The 18209-nt window shown below is 31.6% G+C and overlaps 2 protein-coding genes across 6 annotated transcripts in view; both read left to right on the top strand.

The window, feature by feature from the left end:
• Positions 1 to 3699: 3699 nt before the first annotated feature.
• On the top strand, positions 3700 to 5257 carry LOC105139698 (uncharacterized). 4 transcript variants are annotated; one of them, XM_011046249.1, is made up of 4 exons: positions 3700 to 3718; positions 4025 to 4251; positions 4347 to 4422; positions 4982 to 5257. In XM_011046249.1, exons 2-3 carry the CDS (start codon positions 4063 to 4065, stop codon positions 4401 to 4403), a joined length of 246 nt encoding a protein of 81 aa, XP_011044551.1. In that variant the 5' UTR covers positions 3700 to 3718; positions 4025 to 4062; the 3' UTR covers positions 4404 to 4422; positions 4982 to 5257. The 4 variants fall into 4 exon arrangements, with proteins under 4 accessions (XP_011044551.1, XP_011044550.1, XP_011044552.1 ...); XM_011046248.1 differs by lacking the exon at positions 3700 to 3718 and adding an exon at positions 3725 to 3881; XM_011046250.1 differs by lacking the exon at positions 3700 to 3718 and adding an exon at positions 3725 to 3881 and having other exon boundaries at positions 4033 to 4251.
• Positions 5258 to 7001: 1744 nt separating this feature from the next.
• LOC105139700 (uncharacterized) overlaps positions 7002 to 18209 on the top strand; it is a 24126-nt gene continuing 12918 nt past the window's right edge. Inside the window, exons 1-3 of one of the 2 annotated variants that reach the window (XM_011046255.1) lie at positions 7002 to 7233; positions 7355 to 7500; positions 7626 to 8322. In XM_011046255.1, coding sequence (XP_011044557.1) covers positions 7651 to 8283 — 633 coding nt within the window. In that variant the 5' untranslated portion in view covers positions 7002 to 7233; positions 7355 to 7500; positions 7626 to 7650 and the 3' untranslated portion in view covers positions 8284 to 8322. Of the gene's footprint in view, positions 7234 to 7354; positions 7501 to 7625 lie in introns of those variants that run through there. The other variant, XM_011046256.1, reaches the window with a different exon arrangement.

Below are 18209 nucleotides of genomic sequence, written 5' to 3' on the forward strand. Positions count from 1 at the left end.
TTTTTCATTTTTTTATATATATTATTGAACACCTTTTCTCTTCCCACCGCTATTACTAGGATTGCTACTACTATTGTTAAAATTTACACTAGCAACCATATTAATGACATCATATACAAATTTTAGTAAAGTATTCTTCTTTAAATCACCGCTATATTTCTCTAGATATGGATCCTCATTAGATGCATTATTTCTCCTTTCACCAAAACCATCTTTATTAGAATTCAAAACTTGTGATGAAGCCCAAGCATATTGATCGATAGTCATAATGTTTGTAAACATGATATCATATTTACAACATAATATGGGATCAATACCAACATGCCTAAATTTTTTGGCTCCTCATATCTCCTACAACAAGAGATAATGAAGATATAAATGCATTATAATTATTGTAACAACAAACAATAAAATAGTTTATTGTAGTTGAATACGTACTAAACAAAAACAAACTTTGATTTTAAACTTCCACCACTCGTCAATTGCTGAAATTGTGCCAAGTTCAGAACTTCAGCCTACTCCCATTTTGGAAATAAACTTTTTCTATATTCTCCAATCTTTTTTTATTTCATCCCATTTATTCTTTAATTATGCTTTCATTAATGGATGACCAATCCTCTCTTTAAAATAATACATAACATATTTCTAACCAGTTTTGTTAAAATGTGTGTTCAGTCATATGCTTTCTCAGTTGCTTTGATACAAATGTTAAAAACTGTGTTCAACATCTCTCTAGTCCAACAAGCCTTATTTTGTGATTGAGAATCTTCTATGTTCTTGGTTAAAATGTTTTTTTTTAACATATCATTAATAGATTAATTTCCTAGAGGCAATGTAATAGACATGGATTGAACAAAGTATCTTCAAATAAAAATAAAAAGAAAGCATGAAAATTAAGGAAAGAGAGTTACATAATAAGCAAACCAAAGCATAGAGCATATAATTAGGTTAATTTATTTCTAAGTTGTTGATAAATCCCACATAACAGCAACACACAATTCATAATATTACTAATAAAAAAATTAAACCTTAAATTATTTAACTTAGATAATGCATATATTGACAAATAAAGTGGTAGTGCATTAGAAAAATACCACATAAAAAATAGCACACAATTCATAATAATACAAAAAAAAAATCAAAATTGTAAACAATTTAATGTAGATAATGTTAATATTGAGATATATAGCGGTAGTGCATTAGAAAGATCCTAAACAAAAGCAGCACACAATTCATTATATTATAAACAAAAGAATCTAAACCTTAAACTATTTAACTTGGATAATGCTAATACACTTGGTATCCAGTAACAGTGCATGATGAAATATATAAAAACATGGCTATAATTTTGACCTGAAACCATTTAAACATTTAAAACATGTAACTAAAAAAAAAAAATATAGACATTGACTTTGATTTTTAGGATCAATCGACACAGCCGTGCTTTCTAAGAGATAGATTTAGAAGCCCTTTTTGGTTCGGGACATAAAATAGAACGCCTCAACAAAATGAGAGTTTGTTATTCTTTCCAAGATACAAATATATCAGCTTATTGATTTCTAAATCCAAATAAAATGAGACAAATTATAAAAGAAGAAGAAGAAGGGTATGGTTATTGCAGCAGATCTGGTGTTATATAAAGTTTTTAAAATAAATTCACATGAAAATTACCCTGAAAATCATAATAATGTTAGCATGTCTTCAAGCATTTCTAGTTTATGAAGAAGAACCATAACCACGAAAAGAGTTGAAGAAGGTAACAGATCTATTGGCTAATGGTCGGGATGGCCGAGATCTCCAATCAGCTACAAAAAAAGTGGCTGGGTGTGATATGTGTGAGGTTGGAATGTGTGATAGAAGAATAGTGGCACGAGCAGAGAATCAGCTACAAAACAAGGTGAGTGTGTGAGGTTTTTATCGAGATTGGAATAAGAAAGTGATGCACAATGGAAAGAGTATGGCAATATCAATACTTAAAGATGGCCAGCATCTCTAATTAGCTAACAAAGAGGATGATGTGTGGTTTGTATAAGGTTGGAGAAACATAGTAAGGAGAGCAGGGATATATCAATGAAAGAAGAAGAGGTTATTTTGGAGAAAAAAAAAAGCAATGTTTTCTGAACAACACACACTCAAAAGCAAGCCAAAATGACTTTTTCATATCCTGCGGTTGGAATACAAGTTTTTGTGGGTCCCAACAATTAAAATGCATGGTTTGTAGCTAATCAATACATCAAAACTATGGCACGCATCTAAATGTAGAAGCTACCACGTAAAAAAATATTGTTTAAATATTAAATGATATTTTTTTAAAAAAATTTCAGTCATACAAAAATATTGAAAAAAATAGCAATTCAAAGAATGAGGATCAAAATCACCATTACCCTTGCCTATGGGCTATTATGAAATTTTTATAGGTGGCATAAATTTTAAAAAGGCCTCCCACATATCTCCTAAAAGGCACATGGCCACCTACACGCTCCAACAGTTTTTTTTTTAAATAATATCAAATATATATTAATTATAATAATACCTCTAAGAAACCTCAAAACCTACAAGGAAACCAATATTAAATAACCAAAATACATTTATTAGAAAGTTATATTTTTTTTAAAGTAATTTAACTATTCTACAAAAATGAAAGGACAAGAACATCCCTAAGGAAAAAGCATAAAATTTTTGTTTTGCAAGGTCAAAATAGTAATTTTATTCTGCAAAAGAGAATGGAATGACAAATATAACCCCATAAAATATGCTAAAGACAATTACATCATGATGAAAAGATAATCTTACCCCCGAAGCAATCTTTAGTGTTTTTGATGATAATAATAAAAATAAAAGTGAGTTGATAATGAATTTATAAAACTAAGTTGATAATGAATTTATAAAACTATGTGTTAAAACTTGTTGAAGCATGAATCATGGCTTTTATATTTTAAAAGTACTTTAAAAAAATTAAAATTTGTTCTTTAAAAGAGTTTGTTTGCTTTTATATTTTAAAAATACTTTAAAAAAATTAAAATTTGTTCTTTACTTTAAATTAATTTCTTTTTGGTTTTTATAGATTATTTTAATGTACTAATATCAAAAATACTTTAAAAAATAATTGTTAGCACAATATTAAACAATGTGATACCATTTATTTTTGCGATGCAAAAGCAATTTTAAAAAAAATAATTTTTTTTATTTTAAATTAATTTTTTTAAATAATTTTGATATATTGATGTTAATTTTTTTAAAAATAAAAAAATATTATTTTAATATATTTAATTTCTAACACAAGGTAAAATGAGTTTTATGTAAATAACATAAGAATGCAGTGGAAAACTTAATTTTTTTTTAATTTAATTGTTAATAACATTAAATTGTTTTGATATATTAATGTTAATAATAAAATTTTAAAAATAAAAAAATATCATTTTAATATATTTAATTATTAACCCAAGATAAAACGTGTTTTATACGAATAATATAAAAAAATAGTAAAAAACTTAGAGAGTGTTTATGAGTGTGATAATAATTATTTTTAAAGTATTTTAAGTTAAAAAATATATAAAAATAATATTTTTTATTTTTAAAAAATTATTTTTAATATTAATACATTCAAAATATCAAAAAAATATTAATTTAAAATAAATTTTTTATTTTTTAAATACTTTTCAAATACAAAATCAAACCATCATTTAACAAATCACAGCCATTGCCATCAGCAAAAGCGGTGAGTTTTTAGGCTCTATCTCTCCCCCTTCGCTCTACAACACTTCGTCAAAAATTCCTCTCTCACAAATCGGCAGACGAACGAAACCTGTAACCCTCTGTCTCTCCCTCTAATTTTACGCTCTGTTTGGTTACCGAGAAATTGCAAGAAAAGAAAAGATCCGGTACTCTTTATTCTCTCTTTTCTCAGCAACCAAACACTTTCGTAAAGGGATTGTGCACGATTATCTCAATTAATAATTACTCTAATTTGAATCATATTTTTTTTTTTTAAATTTCCTATCTTTATCTTATTGGGTTTGCAGAGATTTGAAGGAAATTGGTGTCTGTGTGGCCTAGTTGACGATGGAGGCTATGGATACCACGACAAATACACAATCATCTACGCCTCGATGGAAACAGATGGGTGAGGAAGAGAAGACGGCAGCAGTTCATGAAGAAATGAAGAGAATCAATCAACTCCCTGCAACCAGCACTTATGCTACTCATCGTTTGCGTGTTCTCAATAAGATCCTGCAACTTATGTCCCTTAAGGTATCCGAATTATTTACCAGCAAAAGTTGTGGGCTTAAATGAGATGCTAATTTGACAGGCAAATTTGAAAATCTTTCGTTTTTTAATTTTGTTAGAGGACTGTATCACAAGATGAGGAATTGGAGTTACTTTTTGCTGGGTTGCATCTGTGATTGATTTCCCAGTGCTTTGGTAAGCTACCCTTGAAAATTGTGTTATAGAATTTTGTTTTGTTTGTAATTGCTTATGTTTTGAGTTGATGAACTGGCTGGGTGGTATGGTGGATGGAAGGTTGAATTTTGCTGAAAATTTGACATGATTCTGTTATTCCAGTTTTGCATATTAGCTTGATAGTTAGATTGTTGAACTCAACTAACTTCTTTGCGTCTGTGTTTTGGAGCCAGTTCAGTTAAAGATTTTGTCATAGCCCATTCTAAATGCTTGATATTTCATAACCCAATGCTCAAGGCATTAAGATAATTCTCTTTCTGTGTTTTAAGATTGCATTACCACATCACATGTCAGGAGAGTCTCTGAACTTTAGTAAGCCTTTTAAATTTCAAGGTGCGTTCACTTCTTTGTTTTTTGCTCAATCTCCAATGGTTCTTCTTTTCCTTTTGCACGTCAAAGATGCTTAGGATGTGAAGGTTTCTAATTACCAATGGCTGCCTTGCTTGTTCATTCATGCACATTTCATAAATAATTCATTTGCATACCACCCTCATCGTTGCTGATAAATTTGATTTTGCAGGTTGGCAAACATCATCACAGAATGTTAATCTCCACTGTATCTCTAAGGTGTGACAGATATGGTTCGACCTTTGTATGTGGTGTGGGAAGGATACCAGTAGGCCGAAATCTAGTTCTTGTATCTTCTGAAGCTGTTTACAGGGAAGTGCTCTGTATCTTTTGTTTGATGAGGGTCCTTCTTGCCTATTTTGTTTTTCAACTATCTGTGGCAAGGGGATAGCTACCAGCATCTAGTGATATATGAGTCCTTCTCTCGTAAACTTTGCTTTAGCTTTCATTCTCTCTTGGGAGTTCAGTTTCAGTTTTATGTTGCGCCAAGATAACTGATTTTGTTTGGGAATGGATACCTATCAGAACTTCACTTTGAGCATAAAAGTAAATCACCTACCTCCCGTGCGGACTTGTGGTTAATGCTCGCTGCTTAACGAGCCAGTCTAAACTGAACCAATGGCTGTTCATCCAAATGAACCAGGCCCATAAACGTAATAGTCGTTGGGCAGGTCGCTGGCTTTTATTCTGTAGTAGCTGGGCGTGGAAATGGCTCATAAGGCATGGCAAAAATGGAAGCAGGGAGAGATGGAATTAGGGATCGGGATGGGGATGGCAATGAATATCATGAGTAGGGTTTTTTTAATATCCATATCTAAACCAGAACCTGAACCTAAATTTATTACCCGGATCCAATTAAAACCGTATCAAGTATAAATCAAACTTGACCCGATCAGGTAATTTTCTGCAGAAAATATTCGAATGATCATTAAATAAAATCAAGTGAAGATTACCCTATGACTTGAAATTTGGAAAGAAATTGAGCATAAAATGTGCAAAAGCAAAGCGACTAGGCAAATATTAAAAAGTACTTAAGGAATTGATTGACTAGAATGAATCAAACCAAGCATATTAAGAGGTGTATATATATCTGAATAATAAAACATAGCATTAATATTTATGCAAATGTTTCTAGCTAGGCATGATTAAATTGAAGAAATGAGGTTAATTACCTTGTTTGAGCAAGACAAGTAGCTCTCGCCTCATCCACCATTTGGAGATTATATCCTCTCTACACATTGCTAGCTGGAGATCAGAGAATAGAGCAAGAGGGAGAAAGCAAGAGAAGGGAAGTCTGATGGCTGGAGAGGGGATGCCCTACTTTTTCACACACACACACACACACACACACACGTATATATATATATATATATCTCTGGGTACAACTGTAATTTTCTTAAATCTTTAGGTTTTGAGGACAGTTCGGGCAGGGTTTAGGATTTCGGTCGGACAATATAATATTTATATCCTATCTGAACTTGGCTTTTATCTTCAGATATTTCACGAATCTGGGAAAAAATATGATGTTATATAAAATTGTTCTTAATTACTATATCTTTCACATTCTGTCGGTCGTCATTCCAACATGGAATCATAAATAATATCTCATCTTTGTTTAAAGGAAAAAAATGGGAATTCATTGACTTATTGAAATGCTTTGCTTTTTTGCCTGAGCCTTTGTCGGCAATCCTCGTACTGGAAATTTATAAACCTGGTTGTCGTGTGAGTAGAAGCGTCCTGCAATGTTCATTAATATCATCATTGTCAAAAGAAAGAAAAGAAGAAGAATATAATATTTAATGTAAGACTAAAGAGCAGTTAATCTTTCTTACTTTTCCTTACGAAGGCAAACCTCTTACACTCTTAAGGAAGAAGACAAGAACAGTTTTACTTGGTGCCCGGTTGTTCACGTTTCGTAAATTAACCTCTTTTTTACCCTCTCTCGCTTTCACCAAAATTAATTATTTATTAATTCGTCACCGATGCTTTTCGTGTTGTGAATATTTTTTTCTGATGATCCCATTCGAGAGGATAACGTGGGAAGGATTAGGTTGTTTTTGTTTTTGCACCTACAAAATCATCCAGAAAAAGCTATTCAATCTGGATTATTTGTAATTGGGCCGAATTGCAGTAAAGAAACAAAATCGAGGACCATAATTGGTAAGAACTTAATTTAAAATATGAAGCTGACATAAATTACGAGAACTCTTCACGAGAACTCTTAACGAAAACGTAATCTCAAAGGCGGCGGTCTGTCGACAATAAATGCTAGTTTCTTACCAGCATCTTCCCAAGATAAAAGCTCGCGTGGGACGCGTTTAAGGTGAAGATTCTAGCAACTGGCTTTGCCTGTTCCTTTCTTGGCCTCAACATCTTTTAAGAAGAAAACCACACCAAACCCAGCTGGCCAGCTAGAGCTAGGAGGTATGCTATGCTGTCTTCATTTCGTTCTCCTATTTATTTGTTTTATTTTCTGCTGTCTGTTGAAGTTACGGTAAACTACACATGCTTTTGTTTTTCATTCCTTTTGTATGTTTATTTATAGGTTGGCATGTTGCCTCTTTGTATCATCAACTTCTGGGTGGTGATTCTTACGCGCAGTTTCTTTATAACGGCATACCCCTTGTAAGCTCAGCGACAACAGCACATTACACCACTGCTTTGAAGTGTGCCGTTATATATATATGGGTGGTGTGGCAAAATCAACACCCTCTACTTCTTTATAAATTAGTTGCTCAAAAAAGAAAATCTAATTTGAATTTATTAATCCAGTTTAACTTACTTTCTTCTCAAATGAATTTTGTTTGTGTATTTAGGAATCAACTTGAAAAGAGGTAAAACATGGTTAGACCGAATGATCCCTTCTGGGATTATGTGGAGAAGATGACTGGTGGTCTTTTGAAGTGCATGTTTTGTGAGTATATATTTGCTTCTGCTACTTCAATTTCGAGGATCAAATCGCATTTCGCTGGAGTCAAAGGGCGTGGCATTAATGTTTGTGCTAAAGTGCCTAAAGAGATCCAAGAAGCAGCCTTCCCAGCTATTTATGGCACAAAAAAGAAACGTAAAACCATGCCAAGTTCAAGCAATAATGGGGAGGCTAATATGATTTCAACTTCCTCTCAAGAAGAGAAGAAAGAATTTGAAACTCTTGCGAGAGATGTAGAAGAGATGCTAATGGAGGTTGAAAGCACCGATAAAATAGAGAACAAGAGTGCTGGAGAATTGGTCCAGCTTGTTAAAATGGGCAGCTCTCTTGAAGGGAATATTGTTGATGCACATGAGACTAGTGGAAATGCATTTCCAAGAACGGACCTAGTTGGTCAATCAATTGAAAAAAATTGGCGTGAGATATATGGTTTGTCAACGGAGAACGATGATTTGAATTGTGGCAGAGAGAGCATGGCTGTAGATTTGATTCCAGAAGGGGTACACGAGACAAGAGGAGACGGAGCAAGTGGGTCAAGCGTTTGAAAGAAATACGGATGATTTTTGGTGTCTGTTAAATAAGGAGCAGGTTTTAACTATTGGTGTTTGTGGTGAGGGGGGCATGGGCAAAACAACACTGGTGACGCATATCCATAATTTGCTTCTAAAAAGACCAAACTATTTTCGTCATGTTTATTGGATTACCGTAACACAAGATTTTAGCGTTTATAAGTTACAGAATCTGATTGCCGAGAGCATTGATTTGGATCTTTCAAATGAAGATGATGAGAAGAGAAGGGCTGTAAAACTTTCAAAAGCATTCGTTTCAAAACAAACATCTTTACTGATTTTAGATAATTTGTGGTACCATTTTGACGCAGTGAAGGTGGGAATTCCTATTGGAGAGAGAGAATGCAAGTTGATTTTTACAACTCGATCATCAGATGTTTGTAAATGGATGGGCTGCCTAGAGAACGTGGTCAAGTTGGAGCCTCTTTCTAAGGATGAGGCTTGGAGTTTGTTTGCCAAGGAACTAGGGAATTATGACATCAATGTGGAACCTTTGGCAAAACTTCTTGCGAGTGAATGTGCTGGTTTGCCCCTTGGGATTAAAACTTTGGCGAGAAGCATGAGGGGAGTGGAAGATGCTTATGTATGGAGGAAAGTACAAGAGAAATGGGAAGAATCAAAACTTGGACAAAGTAGCATGGAACTTGAGGTGTTCAGGATGTTGAAATTTAGTTATATACACTTGAATGATTCATCATTGCAACAATGTCTCTTACATTGTGCGTTATTTCCAGAGGATTCCAAGATCAACAGAAATGAAGTGATAAGAGTATTTGATTGTTGAGAGAATAATAGAAGCTATAGGGAGCAGGCAATCCCAATTTGATAAGGGCCACTCCATGCTTAATAAACTCGAGAGTGCATGCTTATTGGAGAGTTTTATAACTGAAGATTATAGATATGTCAAGATGCATGACTTGATCAGGGATATGGCCCTGCAAATTATGATTCAAGAGCCATGGTTGAAGCTGGTGTTCAATTAACAGAATTCCCAGATGAGGAGAAATGGACCGAGGACCTTGACAGTGTAATTAATGGAAATTGACATCAAGGAAATTCCGTCTAACCTTTCACCAAGGTGTCCCAAACTTGCAACCTTATTGTTATGTGGAAACTACAAACTGGAATTAATTACGGATTCTTTTCTCGAACAATTGTGTGGGCTCAAGGTTCTTGACCTCTGTTTTACTGCTATACATGAATTACCAGGTTCCATCTCTGGTATTGCGTGTCTCACTGCATCGTTGCTGATGGACTGTTACAAGATGAGACATGTACCATCATTAGCGAAGCTCAAGACATTGAAGATGTTGGATTTCTGTTATGCTACACTTGAAGAGATGCCTCATGGGCTAGAATTGCTGTGCAATCTGAGGTATCTTAATCTTGACAGAACTAGACTCAAGGAATTTCCTGCCATTGTGTTATCTAATCTCTCCAATTTACAATTTCTCTGCCCGCACCAGTCTTTGGGAGGTTCCAGATCAGTTGAAGTGGAGGAAGTAGCAGGCTTGAGGAAGCTGGAATCTTCGAAATGCCATTTCTACGATGTCATTGATTTCAACTAGTGTCTCCAAAAATGTGTAGAACAGAGGCAACTATCAGGTACGTTCATGTTAGGACAACTAGGTGGCCATGTCATAACATATTTTATACTTTCTACAATTTCAAAGAAACATGCAAGTAAAGAGGTTCAGTTATATAACTGCAATATTGGGCTGAGAGGAGATTTTCTAGCACTTCCTGAGGCATACAAAAACTGTTGGTTGCTAAATGCCATGATGCCAGAAACATATGCAATGTACAAGCAACTGGACTGAAGTCTTTAGTAATTTGTGAGTGTGATGGTATAGACTGCTTGCTCTCGTTATTCAAAATTTCCACCGATATACTTGAAAGACTTGAAACTCTTCATGTTTACTGGTTGAAGAACTTACTTGTCCTCTTTGGCAGAGAAGGAGCTTCTTTACAACCATTGCCATCTAATGGCACCCTTCTCCTGTCTTGGAACAATTGATGTGATTATTCATGTCCAATTAAAAAATGCTGTTTACTTCTGGCTTGTTACCGAGCCTCAGAAACCTGGAAGTGATTGAAGTTGAATTTTGTGACAAAATGGAGGAGAAAATAGCAGCCGAAGGAGACAACGGCAGCTGTCATTCCATTGAATGCAGTCTGCCGAAGTTGCGGCTATTGAAATTGAGAAATTTATCATAGCTAAAAAACATTTGCAGTTGGGTGATGATTTGCTCTCCAAGAACTTGAAGTTTTTTGCTCCATGAAGCTAGAGAGGATACCGCTCTCTTTAGCCCAGCTTGAAAATGGCCTTCCATCTATTGGAAGAATCCAGGTGCATCCAAAAGAATGGTGGGAATCTGTGGAGTGGGACCAGCCAAATGATAAGAATAACCTTTCACCCCTCCATATAATCTTGATGTGCGATATGCTATCATGCAATTCCCAAGTAGTAAACCAGAAGATAATGGCATTCACTCTCATCAGCATCAATTCATTTTCTCTAGAGATTCCTTTAGTCCGTGTTTTTCCCCTTATGATCTCTGTAATTACCTTTTTTCTATCGAATTATTATTTCCTATAATTGGATGATTTGGGGAAAACGTATATTTGTGCTTAATTTTTGAAGTCATGAATTCTTCCACTGAACTCATTAAGGCTATTGGGATTGTAATAGTAACGTTGCTATATCATGTACGTTGCCAATACCATGAATTGAACGTCTACATTTCTCATTCTTGCTCAATTTTACATCCACATGTACTTGCTATTGCTCGGTTCTGCCCTCCTTTCTACTGCTCTTTTGGGTTCAGGCTGGGTTTTAAAATTTTTCAATGTACTTGTGTTTAATGAACAATATCTGTAATAAATCAACATATTTGTAGTGTGTATATAAAAATAGAACTTACAACACAATGATTACTGTTGTCGATGATTATAACTTGAAAGGAAGAATCACGGATCCTTTTCTTTCCAGGTTACTAAATGCAGAGTTAGGAAGTTCGGCTGCATAACTGCAATATCAGTAAAAGATTAGATCTTCTAAGCTGTAGCTCAACCGGATATCTCATTGTAATAATAATAAAAAAAAGAGATCTCCCACTGAAGACAGAGGTACCGTAGCCTAACAGATTGACTAATAAAAAGGTGATTGTTTGGCTTTCCTTGATGGACAAGCATAAAAAATCTCTAACCTCTGATTTTGTGCGAGCAAAGGTCTTTGAAACAAGTATTGATGTGACTTTCCATCTTATGATGTGATATGAGCATTTGCTCCACAGTCGGCACACCAAACTTGATTTTTGTAAAAGGACTTAGACTCAACCACCGTTGGTGGAAGCTCAGCTAGGATGTTTGCCTTGGTATAGGAAATCAAATTGGTGGTAATAGTCAAGAGCTGTATGAACTGTTCTTTCACATATTTGTGTGCTTTGAGAAGAGTGTTGGCTCATGTGGTTTATTCCACACATAATTTGATATTGTTTGGTAATAAAATGAAATTAATGTTTAGCTTGTGCATCCACGTTAAAATCGTTAAAATTAAGGTATAGCTGTAAAATTGAAGTATGACCGCCATTAATTAAAAAACATCTTTTACTAGCTTTCCACATAAAAAGCTAGTCAAGAAATTATAGATGCTTAATATAGTTATAAATATTAGACAAAACTATCCTCCTTGACATTGACATTGTAATTCATTTCTTCATTTCTTCATAGCTTCTTCTTTATTTTCGTTATAATCTCTAGATCTCTAAGCCATCACTCTTTTTAGAGATGTATTTTGCCTCCATTGCAAATCTATAAACCCAACTATTATGGGTAGTAAAAACTCGTTTAATCTGGTTTTGATTACCGTCTCACACCTATCTTGAGTTTTGCTACAAATCTAGTAATTTTATTTTAATTCATTCATTTCTTGTCAATTTTTTTACTAGGTTTTTAAATATTTTGCTATTAATATGGTTACATGTTTTATTTGAGTGGGTATGAATAATAGACCGTATTTTTCAAATCTTCTATGTTTTTTTCTTTTTCTTGTTTTGCATTTGAATTGTTAAAGATTAATACCCAAATAATGTCTATTTCATAATCATGAACTTGTTAAATTAAAACTAGAATGCCTATCATCTAAAGTTCTTTTGTTCTAACCCTGTGTTTGTTGTGTAACATGATTGTACAATCACTATGAAGATTTATTTGCATGTTTCAAATCCCTTACAAAGTAATTAAACTAATTACAAACTAGTATTTATTCGATGTTTGTTTCTGTGCATTTGCATTACAATTACATCTCATGTTTATACACTTCATTCACACTGTATTACTTGAGTGATATTTGTGAAATCACAAAGATGATTTTTAAATTGTCTTAAAAATGAAAAAATAACAAATTTATTTTAATTTTTCATAGATCTTTCTATCTAAAATCAATTCTTAAATTCAGCTTAAATTGTTTTAAAATGTCTACTTCATCAACATTACTTTGGTTAATTAATTCTCAATAATCAAGAGTGTTAACACTACTAAACCACAATAAATATTGTTTGCTAGTTATTATAACAATTGCTTCATACACTACTTCATACAGATTAATACATACATATGGACTGAAGCTTAATAGTCGAAACTTAAGAGGGAAAAGTTAGCTGGGAAAGCTCAGCTATTATTATTATGTTTATTATGGTTCTATCATTATTTCTTTTTAGTTATGAAGTTTTGAGTCTTTTGACTTTAAGTTAATTTATCTACCATGTTAATCATTGTCATTAGTATATATCTATTGCATAAATAAACACAATAGAACACAATAGGGATATATATTTGAATCAACTGCATTGATGATAACATTATCACATTTTTTAATATCAATTTTGTAAGAATTCCTGTGTATATAACATCTTTAATAATTATTGCAAAGTTTAAATACTCATGTGTTCTTTTGTGGTTGATGAATTAGGCTAGAAAAAATAAATTAATGGAAAGTGCTGAAAGCTTAGATAAAGCATCTTGGACTAGAAAGATGTTGTATATATTCTGTGATATTTGTATTTTCACCATTAATAGAGGAATGAGGCCAAACACTCATTTCAATAAGGCCAGATGAAAATGGCTGTCTTCATAGAGAAAATCGGTCATGCGTTTAGTAAGACTCAACTTAAAAACAAATAGGATGGTGCAAAAACGAACTGGAGGATTTAGAAAAAAATGATTTCTGAAATAGGAGTAGGATGAAATAGTGAACTTGGAACTATTATTGCTACTGATGGGTGGTGAAAGAAAAAAACTAAGGTTAGTTATTGATACCTTCTTTGTCTTATCTTGTCCTGTTTCTTAAACTATTTAGCATATTTTATATATTTATGCATTTGATGTTTTATATTTCTTTTATATAGAAAATCAGAGGGTTTAAAAAGTTTAGATATGCTAGGATTGAACCATCACTTTACAGTAAGTTTGATAGAATGTTCAGCAATATTGTGACGACTAGACATTATGCTTGGACTCTATCTTTTAAAACTTTATTTGATGATGATGTTGTAAATCAAAGCCCTCAGGATGTTAATATTATTGAAGATGAAAATCTAGAGGAAAGAAATGGTGATTCAGAGGAGTATGTCTTTTCTAATTATGCAGACAATGTCTGTAATTTAATTCCTGGAGTTAATATGAGAAATAACAATACCACAAATAGCAGTGGAAAGAGAAAAGAAAGAGAATAATATAGTGAGAAAGTAGAAATAAAAGCAAAAAACCTTATAGGTTTGGAGCTCAGTTGCTTTCATGTTGGGATCATCTACTTGATCGTGTTTCGATCACGAATGATAATAGGGATAAGATAGGGTGTAACATTAATGAGGTGATGATAGAGATCCATTCCATACATGAAATTACTTTCGGTGATAACTTATATTGTTTTGCTACTAAGTACTTGTCTATGAGGAATAAAAGATATATATATATATATATATATCAATTAAAGATATTGATAAGAAGTATAAATTGTTTTTAAAAATATATCAGAGAAGTCAAAAGCACTAAATCAAGATTAATATTACTTTAATGATGCTTTCAGTTTTTATTTTGTCCTGAACAATTATGTCGTGGTTAATTCAATTTTTTTTTTGTCAATTACTTTAACAACTGGATGTTACGAGAGTTTTATTATGGTGCCAAATAATGTAAATTTTGAAATAATAGGACAAAGGCTCCTAGAGCTGAGGTATTAAAGCATGAAAAGTAGTGCTAATTTCAGTAGAGAACCACTTTTCTTAATTATATTTGTGGATTACTAATCTAATATATTTTAAATTTACAACCATATTGACAAACTTATGGTGTTGTTTGTTGTTATGTTGATGGTGAATTATTATGAATGTTCTTATCTAAGGTTGGCTAATGTTTTTATGCAGCTGTTAGAGAAAAATTTCAAATCCCAATCAGTTCTATTATTGTAATGTTATTGATAGCAATAACAATATGGATCCAATTATATATTAAATTTCCAGTATCAGCCTTTATGAAACATTAAGATGAAATCACATATCATTAATAAAATTATAAATTCTATGTATGTTTACATTGTTCCAAATCATAATAGGATTAAAAAAAAAAAAACAATGAGACACTAGAAGAAATAACCAAAAACCACAGTGAGACACTAGAAGAAATAACCAAAAACCAGAACATTAAATTACAACAAATAAAGTGAATCGACAATTCTTTTTATAACATTAATAATTAGTGAAGCGGTGGTTTTCAGCATAACAATTCTATATTTTTTATCAAGTCCAGCTTTAGACAAAACAATATGATTAATACTTAACATTTGTGATATAAGTTGTGTGAAATAATACTATTCTAACAATTTATTCTTGACAATAATTATATATAAGGTTGTAGGTTGAAAAAAAAATTGGAGTACATGCAATTGAAAAGTAAACCAAAGTTCAGTAATGATTTATTTATGACCTCATCAAAGCATTAAAAGAAATTGATTATACCAATATGAAATAGAAATAGTGATAATTGAGCAGTGAATATAGTGGATGAAAAATTAGCAAAAAATATATACAAGAGAATATATGTAAGACATATTCGTAATTAGGGTTGACATATAGTATGAGCATTCAATAAATTTATAATTTTTTTTCAAAATACATTGATATAGACTATAATTTATATGTTATTTGTTTGGTTATAATAATTTACTAAAACTTACGAAAGTATTTTTGTTATTTTTTTATCCTATAATACTCGTAGATTCCTATATAATGTATATTGTAACTTCAATCTAAGAAATAACCTTTATGAATGTTTCAATACACTACAACAAAAAAAACTTTCAATCTTGGAAGCTCTTACAAAATAAATTGTAGTTGTAAGTTACTTTTATATCCTCTAATTTTTTTCATAACTTTTAGTGCAAAACAGAGGCTTATTTGTTTTTAAATTCAATGCCATTGAATTTCAATGGTCTTTTAATACAAGCCCAACCATATCTTTTTATTAATATTACATGAATTATATGCAATTATTTACTAAAGTTTGTCTTCATTTTTTTTTTGTGATGGTTTTTTGCATACAAGCATTTTGGTGATATGCAATATCAAATGAAGTTTCCTGTCGACCCAAATATTTAAGTCAAATACAGTTGATTGAATTTTTATTTCACATGAAAAATCATACATATAATCTAGGGTGTATTTTTCTTTATCATCCCTTGCCTACCATTTTTAAACCCGTAAAAACATAAAGTTTAATTATTTTTTTCTTTTTCTATATAACACGAAGTTTAATTATTTTTTTCTTTTTCTATATATGTTGTGAATAAAATTGATGTTATTAATCTATAACATGATATTTTTTTTTTCATATCTTTCAAACTGATAAATAGTGTTGTCAATTGATATATAAAGAGTGATGGATTTTTTTTTTATGATATGAATTATTATGAACACAAATGTTTGTAATTGAATTTGTGTAGGTAAATATGACAGATAAATGAGTTCATACTATGTTTAGTGTTAACTGTGAAGGCAATTATGATACCATGATAAATTATGTAATTGATCATATTAATTATAGTGGTACTGGTGATAGTGGTGGAGCTGCTAATAATAGTAATGGTGGTGATAATGGAGGATTTAATATTGGTGGCGATGATATGGATGATTCTAGCGGAACTAATAATGATAGTGATGAAAATAAAATGAAAATTATACTAATGAGAAGGATGAATTATTTTGGCTACGAGAGTTTGATCGTAAAAAACAATTATTATACATTGCTGATGCTTTACATATGTATTATGCTACTTGTGAGCATAAGAAACCTTATATAGTTTCATATAACACATGGATGAGATGGTTGAATGAAGTCGTACAAGGACACTAGAAACGATGTGTTAACATATTTAGGTGGATACAACGACGTTACAAAAACTTTGTTATGACTTGGAAACACAATATGAGTTTGAAAAGGATGAGTGTTATTGAGAAGGTAACAATGTTTTTGTACACTATTGCAAGTTTAAAAAATATTTCAACATTTTGGTGAAATTATGAGTTGATATTTTAATGAAGTGTTGGAGATAATTTGTTTGCTTGCAGTAGATATAATGAAACCCAAAGAATCTGAATTTTTAAACACTCCATGAGAAATTTGAATCTGATTTTTTAAACACTCCATGAGAAATTACGATGAATCCGAGATTTATACCTCATTTTAAGGTCTGAGAGATGTTGTTTACAACAATTAATAATATAAAAATTAGTTTCAGATTCTGCTATCCTTTATTTATGAAATGTTGGTTATTGCTTTATTTTGTTTTGTAAAATTGCATTGGTGTTTCAAACTAATGACACACATGTTCGTGCTTCTATTTCTCAAGAAAATCAAATACTATTTATTAGTAGAAAAGATGTGCTGACACATAACGTAATGGTTGCATGTAGTTTTGATATGCAATTCATTTTTATTTAGGTAGGATGAGAAAGTAGCGCTCATGATACTTGTATTTTTCTAGAGGCTATTGACAATCCAACTATAAAATTTTCAAAACCTCATGAAGGTAAATATCTGACAATAATTAATTGTTATTTAAACTTAAAATATGTTTATTCTATATTTTTTTATTAAATTTGTTATAATTTTATTACTTATCATTACAGGGAAATATTATTTGGTTAATATTGGGTACTTAAATGAGTATGAATATCTTGGTCTATATAAATTATAAAGGTAAGAGATATCACTTTCAAAAATTTTGGCATTGAAAGAAACCAACAAGCCAGGAAGAGCGATTTAATCATTCACACTTATCACTTTATAATGTTATTGAACGTTCATTTAAAGTGTGGAAACAAAGATAGAGAATTTTATATAATGTGCTGACATATCCATACAAATCAAAAGTGTAGATTGTAGTGGCATTAATGACACTACATAACTATATTAGGAGGAAGTCACAAGAAGATGTTGCATTTACAGAATATGATCGCCTAATTGTATTCCTGATTATTTTTTAGTCGATATTATTCCATATTCTCTAAGCCAAGGCAACCAAAGGCCTTTTCGAATGAATTATGTTTGTGATGAAATAATAGATAATTTAATGAAATGATTGAAGAACAACTATAATGTAACATTCTTATTTTTTATATATATATAACAAAAATTTTTTTACAAATGCTACTTGATTAGTACTTAAAAGTGCATTTTTATCAAGGTTTTATATCATCATTTTGCACTCGAAATATCAATAACTTCTTAACTAAAGCATGTTTTATAATAACGTATCTAATAATATAAGATACCTTTAATTTATGGTAAATATTCATTTTAAATGCAGGTTTATCACATAAATGAAAGGATTGATTGATGAATTT

The sequence above is a fragment of the Populus euphratica genome, unplaced genomic scaffold (genome assembly GCF_000495115.2).
Source record: "Populus euphratica unplaced genomic scaffold, PopEup_1.0 scaffold280.1, whole genome shotgun sequence".
Taxonomy (NCBI): Eukaryota; Viridiplantae; Streptophyta; class Magnoliopsida; order Malpighiales; family Salicaceae; genus Populus; species Populus euphratica.

What these genes read in the sequence shown, in the direction of transcription:
- LOC105139698 (XM_011046249.1), top strand. Translation starts at nt 4,063, where the DNA reads ATGGAGGCTATGGATACCACGACAAATACACAATCATCTACGCCTCGA. An exon ending in TGCAACTTATGTCCCTTAAG is followed by an intron (nt 4,252 to 4,346) that starts GTATCCGAATTA and finishes TAATTTTGTTAG; the next exon opens with AGGACTGTATCACAAGATGA.